The following is an 18,553-nucleotide window of genomic DNA, read 5'->3' as shown; positions in this document are numbered from 1 at the left end:
CCCAAGAGACCCCTCTGATTTTATGTTTAGAAATAGTTTTCACATAGTGTGACAGTCCCTTTGCAGCCAGAGGAGCACACGTGTTTTACCAGCAGCTGTCTGCTCTTGGGGCTGCCCCACGGCTGGTGATCATGTGTTGTTCCTTTTTCCGTGAGCACCATTTGCCTTCTCAAATGCACGCATATCCCCCCACTCCTGGGTGTGGCTCTGCCAGGCCAGTGGCCAAGGGAAGCAGGTAGAGGGGATGTGGGGTCTATGAAGCCCTGACCAACCCTCCAGGGTGTCCTTCTAGACCTGGGCCTACATGTCTTCTTTTGAATTTTGTTTTCCATCCTGTGACATCCATAGATGTGGTTTCCTGACTGCCACGGTGTGGTAAAGCCTGGCCTGTTCTTCCCGCCCAGCCTCTTTCGAGGTGCACCTTTCTGCAGCATCTCCAGGAGGGGTGGCCGTCCTGACCTCTGTGGAATGACCTCCACATTCCAGACTTCCAACTTCCTTCGGCTTCTGGAAACCATCACACCAACTCCCTCCCCCTCCCGGTGAGCATGGCTTCGCTGCCTGCTCTGGACTCACAGTTTCCTCCCCATCCTAAGTGCCCCTTCATGCTTCAGGCTTCTGTGCAGATGGTCCCCTTTGGAAGTTTCCTTGGAGTCTCTCTCTAACCCCTCGCCTTACCTGGCCTGCTGAGGTTCTCTACCCTGTGTTCTGGGGCACCTCGACTGGGGCCCTGTTCCCACCTTGTCTGGGGTGCCTCGTCTGGGGCACCATTCCCATCCTGGTCCAGAATCTCCTGCCTGCCTCACCCACCAGATCAGAAGTGCCCTGAAGGCAGGGGTCAAGCCCAAGGCCGAGCACAGGGGTTTGGCATGTGGGAAATTTGTACCCACTGTTTTTTTAATATTTTTTGAAATATCATTAATTTATAGTGTTGTGTTAGTTTCAGGTGTACAGCACTTTGATTCAATTATCTATATTGTATATAATAATATATATATAATATATAATAATATATAATATATAATAATATATAATAATATAGGTAACATGTAATATAGATAATATATATTAATATATATTCACATATGTACACATATGTTTATATTCAGATTTTTTTCCCTTATAGGTTATTATAAGATATTGAGTACAGAAGGTTCTTGTTGGTGTCTGTTTTATATGTAGTAGTGTGTGTGTTTTAATCCCAAACTCCTAATTTATCCTTCCTTCCCCAGCCGCCTCCTCACCTCCCCATTGTTTAATGTTGACCATGTTACGTGGTTGAGGACGCTGCGAGAGGGCAGCCAGTGGCACTCTCATTAGGTTCTAAGTTGCCGGCGGTGTCTGGACTGGACATCTTCTCCTGAGGACCTGGACAGAGCCTGATAGAGTGGTCACTGGGCACATTGTTTAAATTTAAATAGATAAATAAAATGATACATTTAGATAGACATAAATTAAAAACTCATTTCCTCAATCTTAGTAGCCCGTGTCCAGTAGCCACATGTGGCCAGGGGCTGCCGTGCTGGCCAGTGCAGATGATAGGACACTTCAGATATCATCACAGGTTCTCCTGGACGGTGCTGCTCTAGACACAGCCTTGTAAAGGTATTAACTCAGGGCTTTGTGGGTCTCATGGAGGCCCTTGTGGATATTTCTTGTTAGGTAAAGCAGATTTCCCCAGGTTCCTTTTTTTTAAAAAAAAAATTTATTTTATTGAAGTGTAGTTGATTTACAATGTTGTCTTAATTTCTGCTGTACAGCAAAGTGATATGAACCATATCATTTTCTTTTGCATATGGTTTATAGCAGGATATTGACTAAAATTCCCTGTGCTATGCAGTAGAACCTTGTTGTTTATGTATCCTATATATAATAGTTTGCATCTGCTAACCCCAATCTCCATGTCCTTCCCTCCCCCTCCATCCCCCCCTGGCAACCATAAGTCCATTCTCTATGTCTGGGGATCTGTTTCTGTTTTGTAAATAAGTTCATTTGTGTCCTATTTTAGATCTGACATGTAAATGACATTATGGGTTATCATGATATTTGTCTTGCTCTGTCTGACTTACTTCACTTAGCATGATCATCTCTAGGTCTATCCATGTTGCTGCAGATGGCATTATTTCATTCTTTTTTATGGCTGAGTACTATTCCGTTATATATATTACCACATCTTCTTTATCCACTCTTCTGTTGATGGATATTTAGGTTGTTTCCATGTCTTGGCTGTTGTGAATACTGCTGCTATGAACATTGGAGTGCATGTATCTTTTCAAGTTACAATTTTGTTCCATGGGTTCCTTCTTAAGCTTGAACTGTGTCCTTGATTTCCCATCTGCAGGACATTCGTCAGAAGTTCCGCTCTGTTCTGGTTGAAGCGACAGTGAAACTGGATGAACTGGTGAAGAAAATTGGCAAAGCCGTGGAAGATGCGAAGCCCTACTGGGAGGCACGGAGGGTGGCGAGGCAGGTACGCTTCTACCCATCACCCTGCATGCACGCCATGGGTACCTCTGACTCTTGAGCCTCCCGCTGAAGGTCCGGAGTGCAGAATAGCCATGACCTTGTCAGTAGCTGCATTTGGAGTCAGCCTCTTATTTTATTCCCCCCACAACCTGTCTTTACTCCAACTTTTGGTACTATTAATAGAGTGTGGTTGCTGGCATTTGGATGTCTCTGCCAGTGAGTGCCACCTGGCTGCCGGTGTGGGTACTGGGGTCCCCCTCTCAGATAGCTGGGCTGGCTCATGTGAACCAGGGTCTGTGTTTAGAATATCAGGCTTATCCTCTGCCCTCGCTCATGACTGCCTGTCGGGCATCAGGAGGCACAGCCCCTCTCACGTGTTCTCCTTCCTAGTTTGGAAGAAATTAGCCATTTGCTTCTCCTGAAACACTGATTCTTTGTCCTCAAAGCCCAAATAGGCAACTGAGGGACGGGGAAGGAAAGGGGTGGCAGAGGGGGCTCTGGCCAGGCAACTGCTGGGGCCTCGTGGAGCTCTGTTCTGGTTTCAGAGTGTGTCTTCCTTGGATGGCCACTGACATGGGGCATCCCCCAGTCTGATAGCCAGGTCCTGTGAACGGGAAGGAAAAGAGTTCCCGACACCTGGAGGTGCCTGCTGTATGCTGGGCCCTGGGCTGGGACCTTTCATATCTCTTAGCCCATATGGGCTTCCTGCTCAGGGAACTCTTAGCAGTTAGTCTAGATTGAGTTCCTGTCCCTGCTCTGTGCTTATATGATGGGAGATGCTACCCCGCCCCTGCCCCAGCATCTCTACTTGTAAGCAGACGCCCACTGAGGGCTGGTACTATGTGAGCCCTACTGTGTGCACATCGTGTCGTTGGGCGCAGGACGGGGGTGATGGGAAAAGAGCCCTTGGAAAGCGAAGCCCCAGAAACCGAGAAATATGTTGAGATCAGTGCCATTGAGAATGAAGGGCCAGGACTTGGGCATTCCTATTCCTTCACCTGCTCCATGTACCCCTCAGATTTGAACCCCCCAGGTGCATTGGTGGTTCTGCTGAGATCCTAGCTATGTGTTCAGGTTTTACACTCTGAACCCTGAGCTGAGCTGTCTGGTTGGAATGTGCCAGATGTGTTGCCTTTTTTCCTAGACAGACTGGCTGCCCGAAGCCCTTCCTCCTTCCCTGGCCAGCTGCCCTGGGCTGCACAGCATCAGAGTGCCCATTACATGTTGGTCTGTGACAAGCCTGAGCAGTCAGCCCTCTCTCCGCCTCCCCACCCAGACCTCCAGCTTTTCAGGGAGAAAAAAATCTTCTCCAGAAGGTGCTCACCAGTCCCTAGAAACTCCCCAACCCTCGGGCATCCTCCCTCCAAAGTACCTGTGTGCCACAACCTTCAAGGTGCCCCCATGTTGGGGACATGTCTCCTCCAGCTTAGCCTAGGGTATTATTGGTCTTGACCTTGCAGTACAAAGGGTTCTGGTTATGTGTGAGGAGAAAAAAAAAATTCTTTTAACAGTTCCTGAGACATGCGGAAGTTCCCGGGCCAGAGATCGAACCTGAACCACAGCAGTGAAAATGCAGAGTCCTTAACCCCTAGGCCACCAGGGAACTCCAGAAAGTTCTGATAATTTAATGTAAACATTGGGTCAGTGCTGCGGAGGTCATGAAATCTCACCTTCTGAAATTCTTCATCACTTAAGTTTGTGATCCGTTAATTCTTTTGAGGCCACAGATATCGATTTCAAAATATCCCTCTGCTTATGCCATGGAAGACTGAAGAGTGGTGTGTGTGAGCTTCCCCTTGGAGCTGAGGCAATGGCTTCCTTACCTGGAGCTGGCTAAAGGGACGTTGGTGTTCAGGGACCTCTAGAGGTTGGCTCCTCAGGTGGCCAGGTCCAGCTGATGGGCAGTGTCCCTCTTTAGCTGAGCTGGTCAGATGCATTCCCGCCATGGCGTCTTTGAACTTGTGGTCCCTCTGCCATTGTCTTAAATGCAGGATCTGTGGTCCACTCCATCTTTTTTGGTTTTCTGCTCAGATGTCACTTTTATCAACCAGGCTTTCCTGGGCTAAGAGTTAAGTCACAACTGCCAGCCCACCATCTCCACCATCCCAGCCCTTGCTCCTGGTTTGGCTTGTCTCCGTAGCAATTATCATGCCCCAATCTGTTGTTATTGTTCACTTGTTTACAGTCATGAAAGTCCACAAGTTCCTAAACAGGGGATTTGGTCTGTGCGGATCATTGCCATGTTTGCAATACCAGCTTACCAAAACTGTTCGGGTCCGGAGCAAATGAACAAACGAACCGATGTGTGAATGATGAGGTTGACCAGATGTTCCTCCTGGCCCACCCTTGGTGTTTTGAGCCTTCTGTCTCTGTTGCTGCTTTACTCACGGGTTTTTTCCTGTTCATGGCTAGGTGAGCAGAGGAATTAGGAGTGTGACCAGCAGATCCAGCTTTGTCTGGGTTGAGTTCATTCAAATCTAATTTGGCGGGTGGGTCCCCAGTTGGCTGTGACACATCTCAAATAGATTTCATACCACTCCCCAGTTGTCTTTGATGGAAAAAGAGGTCGGAGGGAACTGGATTGGGAGGGTCCCACTCTGGGCTGCAGAGAATTGTGGCTTTTCTCCTTCCTCTCTTCTCTTGGCCAGCAAGGACAAGGGTTGCGACAATTACTGAGTCCCTTGGACTAGCCTCTGAGTCATCAGGTCTCATGAGATAATTACCCAGACCCTGGGGCTGAGTGACTCTCCATCAGCTGGCAGAGCCCACGCTGAGTATCGAGGGAATTCTGCTTGGCTTTATGACTGCAAACCCTCCCCTTAAACTGCCTCCTTGCAGGTGGGCAGGAAGAAGGCTCAGAGTGACCCCTTCCCTCAGCCCCAAGGGACCTTGCTGGTCTCTGGCCGAGGAACTGGAAGGATGCTCAAAGGCTGAGTCTGGGAGTGGATGTCGCTTTTCATTTCTGAGGATGGAGGGCCTTCTGGGCTGGGCTAGGCGGCTAAGTTCTTTCTGTGCATCAGTGTCCTCTGACCTTCCTAGTGGTGAAGCTGCTGCCAGTTGGGGTTTCCTGTTTTCTTCCTCTGGTCTTATTCCCACCCCTTCCTTTTTATATTTACAACACCTCCTGACTGTGTGTAGCAGGGATGGTCTCTGAGAGATGCCTTTGAAGTATCTTCCCCAAGTGTGTATGTGAGGCCCTACATACACACGCATAGCCTCAGCATCCTCATTTCTGTGAAGGCAGTGACCTGAAAACAGTGAAACAGACATGGTCATAAACCATTACAGTCACAAGGTGTTCTTATGACTTAATAAGATAATGTTTGATGACAGAATTCCTACATAACCTTAAGTTTTGGCTTCATTTTAAAAAAAAAATTGTAGAGGAGTTTTCTTATGGCACAGTGGGTTAAGGATCCGGTGTTGTCAGTGCAGCGGCTTGAGTTGCTGCTGTGGTGCGGGTTTGATTCCTCGCCCAGGAACTTCCACATGCTTCAGGCACAGCCAAAAAAAAAAAAAAAAAAAAAAGTAGAAAATTCAGTAAATACACACAAAAAAGAAAATAAGTCCCTATGCCATCTTAATATTTGATGTATCTCTCTTTTTTTTAAATAAGAGATTATACCATAGTGGTGGTTTTATAATGTCTGTCTCAGTGGAACAATAGATACTTACAAAGAGAAGGACTTCTACAGTTTGGTTTTCTGTGAAGAGTTTACAAAGATATGCAATCACTGGGGCAAGTAGAAATTATGTCTGCTCATCAGAAATTTGCACTGACTTTCTTGTTCCTGATGTCAATTCATTTTCGTACCATGAGTCATGAGTCAGATTAGGTCCTGTGATCTTGAAAACCCTGTCCAAATTCTTCCAAGAGGAGGCAGAAAACTTTTTTTTTTTTTTTTTTTTTTTTTTTACTCTAGGCTGGGGTGGGAGCAGGAAACTGGCTTTGATTTATTTGAGGTTTTTGTCTGTGAGCCAGAGCTTGTTTTTAAGGTGGCTTTGACGTATCTGCCAGCCCATCTGGCCTTCAGTGTGTGGCTGGGGACATTCTGACGAGGGGGGCGGAACCCTTGTGACTCAGGAAAATTAACTGGCAGAGAGTTTCTTGCTTACTCTGCTCCCTGGGTTCTAACCGGTCTAAGAGTGGCTCTGGGCCTGTCATTTTATCATTGCTGGTCCCAGCCCTTGAGAATGTTTTCCTCTGTGGTGAACTGTATTTAATATAGGATTTACCATTTTAACTTTTACTTTTTAGGGCTGCATCCATGGCATATGGAAGTTCCCAGGCTAGTGGTCAAATCGAGCTATAGCTGCTGACCTACGCCACAGCAGCAGCAACTTAGGATCTGACCACATTTTGTGTATTCATTCATCCATTGGTGGACATTTGGGCAACACCTTGTTATTTTTAAATGGTTGGAATATGTCAGAAGACTTTGCAACCCCGAAGGCCAGCATAAATGCAAAATAGTGAGGGTTATTCAGGGCTGTCCACTGTCCGTTTTGTGTTTATGGGACCAAGTAAGTTCATGTCCTTTAACCTCCTTTGGGGACGTGAGTGAGGAAGTGTTTGAAACTTAGAGTGACTTAGCTGTAGGACAGCTGATAAAGCTCAGCCTCTGAGCCTGACAGCCTGGCTCTGGATCCCAGCTTTACCACTGAATAGCTATGGGACCTCGGTAGGTTCCTTAATTTCTGTGCCTCATTTTCTTCATCTGTAAAATGGAGTTGTACATCAGGTAGCTTTTGTTGTGAAACAAATCAAACACAGTGGTTGAGATATTCATTTTGCTTGTGACTTTGCTGGGCAGGTTTTCTGATCTCGGGTTTGGCTGATTTCATGAATATACAGTCAGTTGGTAGATTGGCTGGGGGCCGGCTGAGCTGGGATGGCTTTATCTGTCAAGCAGTTGGTGGATTGTCAGCTGAGGCTTCAGGGGTGGCTAGACCACATGCATCTCATCCAACAGGCTAGCTTGGGCTTCTTCCCTTGGTGCTCGGATTCTGCGAACAAAAAGGGCAGGCCCTTTACAAGCCTCTGCTTGTATCACATTTGTTAATGTCTCCTGTTGGGCGGAGGAAGTCACATAGCTAGTCCAAATGCAAGAAGTGGGGAAAAAATAAACTCTACCTGCAAAGTACTTGCAAAGAATTATAGCCATTTTTTGGTTGTTTTTTTTTTTGTTTTGTTTTGTTTTTGCAATTCACCAGCGTGATTAAGTTAGTAGGTGTAAAGCATTTGGATGAATGAAAAACAGTATGAGTTTTTATTCCAGATGTGTTTTTTTTTTTTTTTTTTTTTTTTGTCTTTTTGCTATTTCTTGGGCCGCTCCCGCGGCATATGGAGGTTCCCAGGCTAGGGGTTGAATCGGAGCTGTAGCCACCGGCCTACGCCAGAGCCACAGCAACGTGGGATCCGAGCTGCGTCTGCAACCCACACCACAGCTCACGGCAACACCGGATCGTTAACCCACTGAGCAAGGGCAGGGACCGAACCCGCAACCTCATGTTTCCTAGTCGGATTCGTTAACCACCGCGCCACGGCGAAAACTCCTCCAGATGTAATTTTGTATCAAATACTGTATCTCTAAAGTCAGTCTGCTACATTAAAACAAAACAAAACACCACAACCACAACTGCAAAACATACTCTATAGATAGAAGGTAGCAGAAGAAGCAGTCTTCTTCGGCTGGAAGATGTGGAGACAGAAGGGTGACCCCAGGCAGGATGGGAACGGAATGAGATGCTTGTGAAGATAAAATGTGGCAGAAGATTGAAAATGATGATGAGAGGGTAGCTGACTGAGCTTGTGATGATGGAAAGCCCTCCACGCCTGAGTAGATGAGTGGTGCAGACCTTGAATGCATGGGAAATCAGGTTTCCAATGAAATGAGGCAGGTCACGTGCATCACATCCTTATGTTAATTACAGGAGGAACAGAGGGCTGTGGTCTCTGTTGGGAAATCTGGACTTCGATTTTGTTTGCAGAATATCTGTGGAGAATAGGAGGCCCAGGCTCTGCAGAGCTGGGATGCACACTCAAGGGTATGTCATGTCTGGGTTATACGCTTTACTTGTCCAGCTATTTGTTTTTCTTCTAGTTCATTGTTTTCTTTCATTAAGCAAGTATTTACAGGGTTCCCTCTACATGTTGGGTACAGTTGGGCCACTTGTCAAGAACAGAACAAAGGCTCTGTCCTGTAGAGCTGACATTTCCCTCTTAGCAGTCTTTTTTTTTTTTAATGGCTGCACCCACAGCATGCAGAAGTTCCCGGACCAGGGATCACACTTTGCCACAACAGTGATAATACCAGGTCCTTTAACTGCTAGACCACTAGGGAACTCTGCCTTTAGCAGTCTTATAAAAGTTGTGTGGGATGGCGTATTTTGGGCAAAAGTAGGATTTTTTTTTTTTTTTTTTTTTTTTTTTTGTCTTTTGTTGTTGTTGTTGTTGCTATTTCTTGGGCCGCTCCCGCGGCATATGGAGGTTCCCAGGCTAGGGGTTGAATCGGAGCTGTAGCCACCAGCCTACGCCAGAGCCACAGCAACGCGGGATCCGAGCCGCGTCTGCAACCTACACCACAGCTCACGGCAACGCCGGATCGTTAACCCACTGAGCAAGGGCAGGGACCGAACCCGCAACCTCATGGTTCCTAGTCGGATTCGTTAACCACTGCGCCACGACGGGAACTCCCAAAAGTAGAATTTTTATTACTGATCTGCATTGATGCCTGTGGTGTATGTGTGTGGGGGGGGTGCCATCCCCCCCACCCCCATTTGAGAAATGGAGTGAGGCCTTGCTCCCAGGGAAACAGAGGGTCCTTCCCGAGAGCCTCTGGTCACCATTTCATCAACCAATCCATTCATAGTCTTGTTCCATGTGTGTTTCTCTTTCAAGACACCTTCTTTAATCTATATTTCATACACACAATTAACTCTACACAGTGTTTCTTGACAATAAAACATTAGCCAAGAAAGGAGGAATGTTTTCTTCATCCTGGGGATGTAACTGAAAAGTTCCCTAGCTTTCAGCCTCACATGCTGTTGCTCGCTATGCTTTTTGTTTTTAAATTGAAGTTTAGTTGATTTATAGTGTTGTTAGTTTCTGCTGTACCGCGAAGTGAATCAGCTAATACATATATATATGTATTCTTTTTTCAGATTCTTTTCCATTATAGGCTATTACAAGATATCGAATATAGATTCCCTGTGCTATACATAGGTCCTTGTTGTTTATTTTTTATACACACACACACACACACATGTATATAGTAGTATGTATATGTTAATCCCAAACTCCTCATTTATCTCTCCCCCTTCTTTCCCCTTTGGTTACCATAGATTTGATTCTGAAATCCGTGAGCCTATTTCTGTTTGTAAATAAGTTCTTCAATGTCGTTTTTAAAATGAAATTCACATGGTGTTTGTCTTTCTCTGTCTGGCTGACTTCGCTTAGTATGATCACGCGTGTTGCTGCGTGTGGACCACTACGCCGTCTCGATTGGTGGTGACTCTCGGGCGTTGTTGCCACGTGGAGTCCACACATGTAGCCACGTTTCTGCAGCATCGTTGTCCACTGCAGACTCTACGTTAGCACTGACCAGAGCTGCCTCTTGCGTAGATCTGCAGGTTTCCTCTTCGTTTTTCTGAATGTGCCGCATTGTTGATTCATTAACACTGAACTAACAACCAGTGTGACTCACACCTGGAAGCTGCGCGTCTGAAACACGCATTTTCTCCGTAAGGGGGTCAGCCACCTTCCTGTGCTGTGAACCCTACACAGCACTTAGCACTAGGCTTGGGTGCCAATTCAGAGAGAAACCACTAATGCAAAGCACAGAAACATGAAAAACGTGGCACCCAACAGGACGTGTGTTTGGAGCGTGAGAGCTGGGCCAGAAGGCAGGGGTTCTGCCATGTTTGGCCCCCGCTGGCATCGTACACATTGAGACATACATGATTTTGCTTCCCTGGGCTGGTCCATGAATGACCCTGACAGTGCCATACATAAATGTTGGTTTTGGGGGTTGCAAATAATTGTGGCAGGTAGGCAAGTTCACGGATGCGGGATCCATGAATGAGGAGGATCAGCTGTACTCAGAGAGTGGAAAGCCCAGTGGGGAGGATCACCTGCTAGAGAACAGGTTTGATGGCACAGGTGTAGACAGCACCAGAAGACCGGTGGAATGAGGCCACTGGGGGCATGTGTGTCTGGAAGGCTGGGGAAGGCACACCTGAGCCCCTGCCTACGAGAGAGTCTGGGTCAGAGACAGAGGAGCTGTAATCCAAGGAGGACTCCAGCGTGGATGTGACCTGGAGTGAGTCCATCTGGCGGGGTCTGGGGGAGCTGCAGGACCAGGTGGGGAGGGAACCGTGTGGCCTGTTGAGGCAGGGCCTGCAGCCCTAGCCCGGCCTCCTGACTGGGCTGAGAAGCTGCAGCACAATTGTGGTGGCTCTGGTATGTGGGCCCTGGTTGCGCTGGAGAAGCTGATGTGGCCCTGATGCCCATGTCATGTCTAGGAGTGTGCTGGGCACCCCGGGTCCTGCTCTAGGCAGGGATGCCATTTAGCTCCATCCTTTGACCCCACAATACAGACAAGGAATCTAGTCTTGCATCCCAAAGACCATTCTCTAAGCCTTCACCTGAGCCTCTGTGGTGTCGTGATCTCACCTGGGAGGGTACGGAGGGGGACTGGGTCTGACGAGGTGGTTAACCAGCTGCTAAGTGCAAGTCCTGAGAACTCCAAGGTCTGACTCAGATAGGGGGAACATGAGGTGCAGCTTTGGCAGAAGGGGTGGGCTCACTCTCCCGAAGGTTCTGGCAGTGGTGGCTGCCTCAGTGGGAGCCTTAGGACGATTTAGGCACATTGCCAGGAGGGTGTGCTCGGTGTCAACGGCACAGAGGTGACAGTTGACTGGTATACAGTGTGTGGAGATAGAGCCGAGTCAGGGGTCAAGGACAGAGGGGAGGAGGAAGAGAGAGTTGTTTCAAAGCTCTTTGTATTCCAGGTACTTTCCCAAGTGCTCTATGCGCACCAGGGCACTGTTTTTAAAATACCTCTTTGGAGAGGAGGGAACTGAGGCTTAGAGAAGTCGGGTTATTCAAGGGGCTCCCATAGCCCCCATTTTTCAGGATCTACAGGGCTCCTGGTCCTACAGGGGTCAGTCCCTTGAGGACATGAACCCATCAGGCCTTCTCAGAAGGTCATTATTGTCGTCACACGGCGGGGACAATCACTGAGGCTCAGGGAGGTAAAGGAATGTTCCCAGACCACGAGCCTTGTTAGGACAAGAGGGGAGATTTGAACCCTCATCTTCTGGCTGCTGCCTGTTGCTCAATGCCAGTATTTAGGGGCTTTAGGAAACTTAACTACATGCTGACACATCTTAGGGGTGCAGGTAACAGAAATAATCAGCTTGTAGGGCTAAAAGGAGAGGCTGAACTTATCTGTAGGAATCTCGCTGCCTTTTCTGCCCTAGGTGGTTCTCGCTGACTCAGTGGTGGCCCTTGGACACTTGTTCCCCTCCTGGGACCTGAGTGTAGCTGTATCCTGACCCCCTTGTTCCCAGTCGCTGTTCCTGCCTACCTGCGTGGCAGCTCTCCGCCTGGGGCTTGGGTGAGGAGGTCGGTTGGTGACGTCCGTGCCCCTGGCCCCGGTCACATTCGCATTGGGTGGCCACAGGCCAGTTCCTGGGAACCTCATCACCCGGGCGCCTGGGCTGAGGGCAAGCAGCTGGGTGACCAGCCACGTGTCCCCAAGCAGTGTTCCTGGTGATTTACGACAGGGTAGGGGGTGTGCTGTTAACCCTCCCTTGCCCGCAGGACCGTGTCCTGCCTTGCAGTCTTGGTTGGAGATTCTGGGGAAGCAGCAGCCCAGAATCTTGCATCAAGATGGGGTCAGTGGGAGAGTGCCTGCTGTCACGCAATGGGGGCAGCAGCGTCTTGGGAGCCCTGGGATGCAGGTTTCATCCCCAGCCCAGCACAGTGGATTAAGGATCCGGCTTTGTCGCAGCTGAGGCTTAGATTGCAACTGCAGCTCAGATCTGATCCCTGGCCCGGAAACTCCGTATGCAAAGGGGCAGCCAAAAAAAAAAAAAAAAAAAAAAAAGGTGGGGTCAGTGAGGAGATGAGGGGCAGTCTCTGAACACAGGTGAAAACTCCTGATATAGAACAGGCTTAGAGGCGTCTGTCAAAAGGACCCACCCCCCACCCCTTTTGCCCACCCCACTGCCCCTCCTTGGTGGGCTCTGCCTCAGGCATCCTCCATCTTCCTGTGGCTGGAGCAGAATGTGGCTAATCTGAGGTTTTTCTCTCCTGTGGGGTGAGGTCCACTGGCATTTGACCCTTTCTTGCCTGGCAGGTGGCAGGAAGCCAGGAATGAGGCTGGTGGCCAGCAGAGTCTCAGCGGGGCAGCATGAAGCTGGAGATGCTCCCCAGCCCGTCTGGTTGGTTGGAAACTTGTCAGGGACCATCTCCTTTTTCCTTCACTGAGGCCTGGCTGCTTACCTAAAGTCCCTCTTGGTGGGTGACATGCTGCCTGAAGCGGACAGATGTGGTGTGTCACCGCAGGACGGCAGTTGGAGGGGAAGCAGGATGTGGAGTTTTGCTCCACAAATCTGAAACCACAAGGCTGCTGGGATGTTTCTCTTTTTCTTTTCTCCCCACCTCCCTCCCCACTTCCATCAGTCGCCAGTAAAATCAATACAATCACTGCATGGACATGGTTCACCCCGTCCTCTCTCTCCCCTCTTGTAAACCAGTGGCATCCCATGGAGGCAGCACTAGGGGGACTGGTTTCTCAGTTGCAGAAAATCAGAGCATGGGATATGTTTTTGCTACAAGTTTCTTCCACACAGGCCTTTCGTGTTGCCAGGCAACAAGGTTTGGTCTCCAGCTAGTGGGAACATTCTCTTGAGCATTTTGACCTAACTTCCTTCGCCTGGGTCCCCCACCCCCACCCCACTTTCCTCCCTTCCTCTCCTCTCCCCCACCCCTCCCAGTGTGACTTCATGTCCCCCCTTCTCTTCTAGGAAAACCTCCCCCTCAGAATCTGATAGGCTCATTCCTTCTGAGCAGTGGGTGAATAATAAGGCTTTGAGATTTACGATCTTTGGACATTGGAGTCCTGCTTGGAAAATACTCGCATAGCTTAGGACATTCTGCTTCCGGCCTGGTGGGATGCTGATTGCCAGCTTGAGGCCAGCAGGAGCTTCTTGGAACGTGTGTGGAGGAACCATCAGCGTCATACCAAGAGGGAAGGGCTGAGGAGTCAACGCTGGTGATGAGTTTTCATTTCTGCCTAGTGGAAGGTCCTGGTGGAGTCCAAGCCAGAGGTGGGGTTAGCAGACAGAATACTGGGCACCTGTCACCCTGCTCCATTTGAACTTCAGATCGTTTCGGGGTTTTTTTGGCGTTGCTCTGTCCCATACAGTAGTTGGGGTACCCTTCACTAAAACAGACGATGTGTTTACCTGAACTTCCAATGGAACGGAGAGTCTTGTATTTCTTATTTGCTAAATCTGGCAGCCCTGCCGAGGAGGGAACTTGCGGTTTGAGTCATCAGCCAGATGGAGAAAGTGGTTTCGGAGTCAGCCGCCCCTTCTGAGGGCTCCTGAAGTCACAATGTGTGGAGCTGTGGAGAGGGTGTGGTCCCCGCCTGGCAGGTGTGGCGAAGGTGCAGGTCAGGGCAGGAGGTGGTTCAGTGCTGCTAAAACACCCTCAGGTCGCTCACCCTGCTGTCCTAGTCCTCAGCCTGGCGCTTCTATGAGGAAATGGGGTGTCAGAGATAAGTGGGCAAATCTGAGACCTTCTCTGTCCCCTCCTGACCCCCTTCCTTGACCGATGATTTCTGAAGGGCTCCATGGGTGGCCACACCCACTGAGTATCTTCTGAATCACCTTCCAGAAGGCGGGCTCCGCAGCCGTTCTTCCTCTGACTTCCCCAGTGCTGGCCTCCTTCCAGCTTTCCCCTCTTCCCCATCCTCGAGTGCCTTTAGTAGTTCGTTTGGTCATTTCTTCATGTGCTTGTTTATTCATTTTTCCATTTAGAATTTCCCTAGGCCCAAGGGAGCTTGCATTCTCATGACAAAGGGTGCCTCTTTGCTTCATTTAAGGCAGTGATCTGCTGGTTTTAGGAAGCCTCACTTTGAGGAAGTGGTTCAAGTGGAAGTAACAAAAAAAAATATCACGTGCTCATCAATTCAGCACCAGCCTCCAGCGTGTTCCCCGGCCTTTTGGTAAAGCACTGTGCTGCAGAGAAGGTGCCAGGCGTTTTTTATTTCTAAAAATCATGGTGTATCTTCTAAGAGTTTCTCTCATTCTTTGAATTTAAGTTCCTTGACCTTAGGCTTAAGCCACCTGAGTGAAGTTTCTCTTTAGACAGAGATGACTGGGAGACGTTTTCACACTGACCCTGAGCACCCAACCAGGGTGGCTGAAGGCATCTGTAGTGGGCCTCTCTGAGGGCAGTTGTTGGAAGGAAGTCATGAGATGTAAGACACTGTATGAATTTATATGGATTCTTCTTCTCTCTGGCCCCATACTAACCCCAAGGCCATATGAAGATATACAGATGAACTTCTACAGCCTAAAATTCTGAAATTTGTATTGCCTTATGTACAAAATAATGGATTTAGCTTGTATCAACCAGGAATTGCATTGGCTGCAAGTAGCAGAAGACTGAACAACAGTGGCCTAAACACACAAGAATGCCTTCTCTCACCTAAAGGAAGACCTGAATTAGGCGATCTAGGTTGATGCCATGAGCCCACGATCATCTGAGATCCAGCATCCTACGTATTGCTTAATCTTAGTATGTGAGTCCCATCGTCAAAGTCACCTCATGGTCCAAGATAGCCCCAGGAGCTCCAGCCATCACATCTGTATTTCAGGATAGAGGGAGGAAGAGAGGAAGAGGAAGGGACATGTGCCCTTCCTGTTTTAAAGCATCTACTGAGAAGTCCCAGACAATACCCTGCTTCTGTTTCAGGCCTAGGACATAGTCACATGGTCATGGGGAGTGCTCCATGGCTTGAAGTTTTTTAGCTTGCAGGGTTCTTTCTGAGGATGAAGGGAAGCATAGGTTGGGGGCCAGCTAACCAACTTTTCCAGGTCTGTGCTGTGGTTACTTACTTTTAAGAGAGGCTCTTGGTTGGAAAGAGTGAGAATTGGGCGTATGTGACCCACAGAGCAGGCACAGCGCTCCTCTAAGGAGGGAAGTGCAAATGATGCAAATCCTGTATCTCTCTGCTGCATCACTTCCATCCCTGTGTGCTATTTACAAAACTTCCTTTCCTCTGCATTGTGTTGGAGTCCCAGGAGGAAATGCGAACTTCCTATAAAGCTGTGTCTGTGTGTGTTTGTGTGTGTGTGGTCTTGTCAAGTCACAGAATCCATTCATACTTTCTTTTAGCAGATGCTAATTAAATCATTTCCCCATCACCTCTTCTTTGGTGGAAGCCCTCATGGCTGGCCTGGGTTATTGAAATCGCCTTTCAGCTGATATTCCTGTCTCCCAGTGCCCCCTTCTCCACTTCTCCCCACTCCCTTCCAACTGAATCTTGCCAAAGTCAGTTTTGCTGATAGTCCTGCTCAAAAACTTTAGTGGATGTGATGGTCAATTTTGTGTGTCAATTTGGATGGACCATGGTGCCCAGGTGCCTGTTCACAGACATTATTCTGAATGTTTCTGTGAGGGTGTGTATTGGATGAAGTTGATATTTACATCCATGGTATTCGAGTAAGTAGATTGCCTTCCGTCATGTGGGTGGGCCTCACTCAATCAGTTGAAGGCCTGGCTAGACTGGAAGACTGACCTCCCCTGAGTCAGAGGGAATTGTGCAGCAGAGGCCTGTGGACTTGCCCTGCAGCACCAGCTCTCTTCTGGGTCTCTATCTAGCCTGCTGGCCCACCTTGCAGATTTCGGGCTGCCAGCCTCCATGATCATAAGCTAATTCCTTAAAATAAATCCCTTTGTATACACAGCCTTTCCTCAATTTATGGTGGGATTGTGTCCCAGTAGACCCATCATCCGTCGAAAATATCCTCAGTTGAAATTGTATTAAAGGAGTTTCTGTAGTGGCTCAGTGATTAACGAACCCAACTAGTAACCATGAGGTTGCAGGTCCAATGCCTGGCCTCGCTCAGTGGGTTAAGGATCTGGTGTTGCCGTGAGCTGTGGTGTAGGTCACAGACGTGGCTCAGATCCCATGTTGCTGTGGCTGTGGCGTAGGCCAGCAGCTGTAACTCCAATTGGACCCCTAGCCTGGGAGCCTCCATATGACGAAGGTGCGGCCCTAAAAAGACAAAAGACAAAAAAAAAAAAGAAGAAGAAGAAAGTGTATTAATACACCTAGCCTACCGAGCATCCCAGTTCAACCAGGCCCACCGTACACAGGCTCAGAACCTGTACCGAGTGGGCAGAACCCTCTAGCACAAGGCCTGTATTCCAAGGTCGACTGTCTCATGGAATTTATGAAATGCTGTACTGCAGGGGAGAAACAGAACGGGGTCCAGACGGTCATCAGCGTATTGCGTGTTAACCCTTGCAGCCGCCCTGCCCAGGATCAGAGACGGAGTCATACCGCACATCGCTCAACTGGGGAAAGGTCTGCATTTGAACTGTGGTTTCTCCCAAATGCGTATGACTCCCGCACCATCGTGACGTTGATAACTTATAAGTTGAACCATCTTAGGTTGGGGACCATCTGTGTGTGAACATCCCATTGGTTCTGTTTCTCTGGAGAACCCTGCCTGACAGCTGCTTCTGGCTCTGGTGACAAGCCCGGACCTGAGCAGCACACAAGGCTTTTCCCAGCCCGTCTCCTCGCTGAGCCTCTGCCCCTGCCCAGGCTCCATCACACTGTTTGACTCACAACCTCTGGGCACATCACAGGGTGTTTTGCATCCACACACATCCTGTTTTCCTTGACTGGGGTGTTTTCTTCCTCAGACTGACTAGCTCTGTGAGGTTCAAAACGGTGGCCAGTAGCCACATATAGCTGCTTAAGTATAAATAACACAGTGAAATACAACTAAAAAGGTCAGTCCTTCAGTCTCACCAGCCGTACTTTATTTTTTTTTAATTTAATTTAATTTAATTTTTTTTTTATTTTCCCACTGTACAGCAAAGGGGTCAGATTATCCTTACATGTATACATTACAATTACAGTTTTTCCCCCACCCTTTCTTCTGTTGCAACTTGAGTATCTAGACAAAGTTCTCAATGCTATTCAGCAGGATCTCCTTGTAAATCTATTCTAAGTTGTGTCTGATAAGCCCAAGCTCCTGATCCCTCCCACTCCCTCCCCCTCCCATCAGTCAGCCACAAGTCTCTTCTCCAAGTCCATGATTTTCTTTTCTGAGGAGATGTTCATTTGTGCTGGATATTAGATTCCAGTTATAAGTGATATCATATGGTATTTGTCTTTGTCTTTCTGGCTCATTTCACTCAGGATGAGATTCTCTCGTTCCATCCATGTTGCTGCAAATGGCATGATGTCATCCTTTTTATGGCTGAGTAGTATTCCATTGTGTATATATACCACATCTTCCGAATCCAATCATCTGTTGATGGACATTTGGGTTGTTTCCATGTCCTGGCTATTGTGAATAGTGCTGCAACCAGCCGTACTTTAAATGCTCAGTAGGCATAGGGGGCTGATGGCTACTGTCTGGGGACAGTGCAGCTAGAGGACATTTCCATCATTGCAGGAAGTTCTGTTGGAAGCACTACTTTTATCCTTTGCCTGATGACCTGATGAAATAAAGGCACAGGTCAGTGTACCTTCTCAAGACTTCCTGCAGGCTCCTTTGTGCATTAGGCTCTCCCTCAGCTTAGCTTTTAAGAGTTTGATGGAAGTTACGGATGTCATCTTCTGAGAACACACATAGATGTGCATAGGTATAGACATTATAAACACAATTTTATGGGAATCATCAGCTCTTCCTCAGAGTTGTACATGTCCTGTGGGTTAATAACCATATGCAAATACCATCATGCATGCTGGTGTAACAGCTGACATGTCTATGCCACTCGCCACGTGCTTTTTCTGAGTGCTTTACCAGTGTTAACTCACCTGCGCCT

General features: G+C 48.3%; 1 protein-coding gene across 1 annotated transcript in view; it reads left to right on the top strand.

Annotated features, from left to right (window-relative positions):
* SH3BP5 (SH3 domain binding protein 5) overlaps positions 1-18,553 on the top strand; it is an 81,320-nt gene that overhangs the window by 30,278 nt on the left and 32,489 nt on the right. Inside the window, exon 3 of the mRNA XM_003132063.5 lies at positions 2,342-2,470. Within this exon, the coding sequence (XP_003132111.3) occupies positions 2,342-2,470 (129 nt within the window). The remainder of the gene's footprint in view (positions 1-2,341; positions 2,471-18,553) is intronic.

The sequence above is a fragment of the Sus scrofa genome, chromosome 13 (assembly GCF_000003025.6).
Source record: "Sus scrofa isolate TJ Tabasco breed Duroc chromosome 13, Sscrofa11.1, whole genome shotgun sequence".
In the NCBI taxonomy this organism is placed as follows: domain Eukaryota; kingdom Metazoa; phylum Chordata; class Mammalia; order Artiodactyla; family Suidae; genus Sus; species Sus scrofa.
The sequence above is the reverse complement of the archived record's forward strand: the minus strand, read 5'-3'. Positions and strand labels throughout refer to the sequence as shown.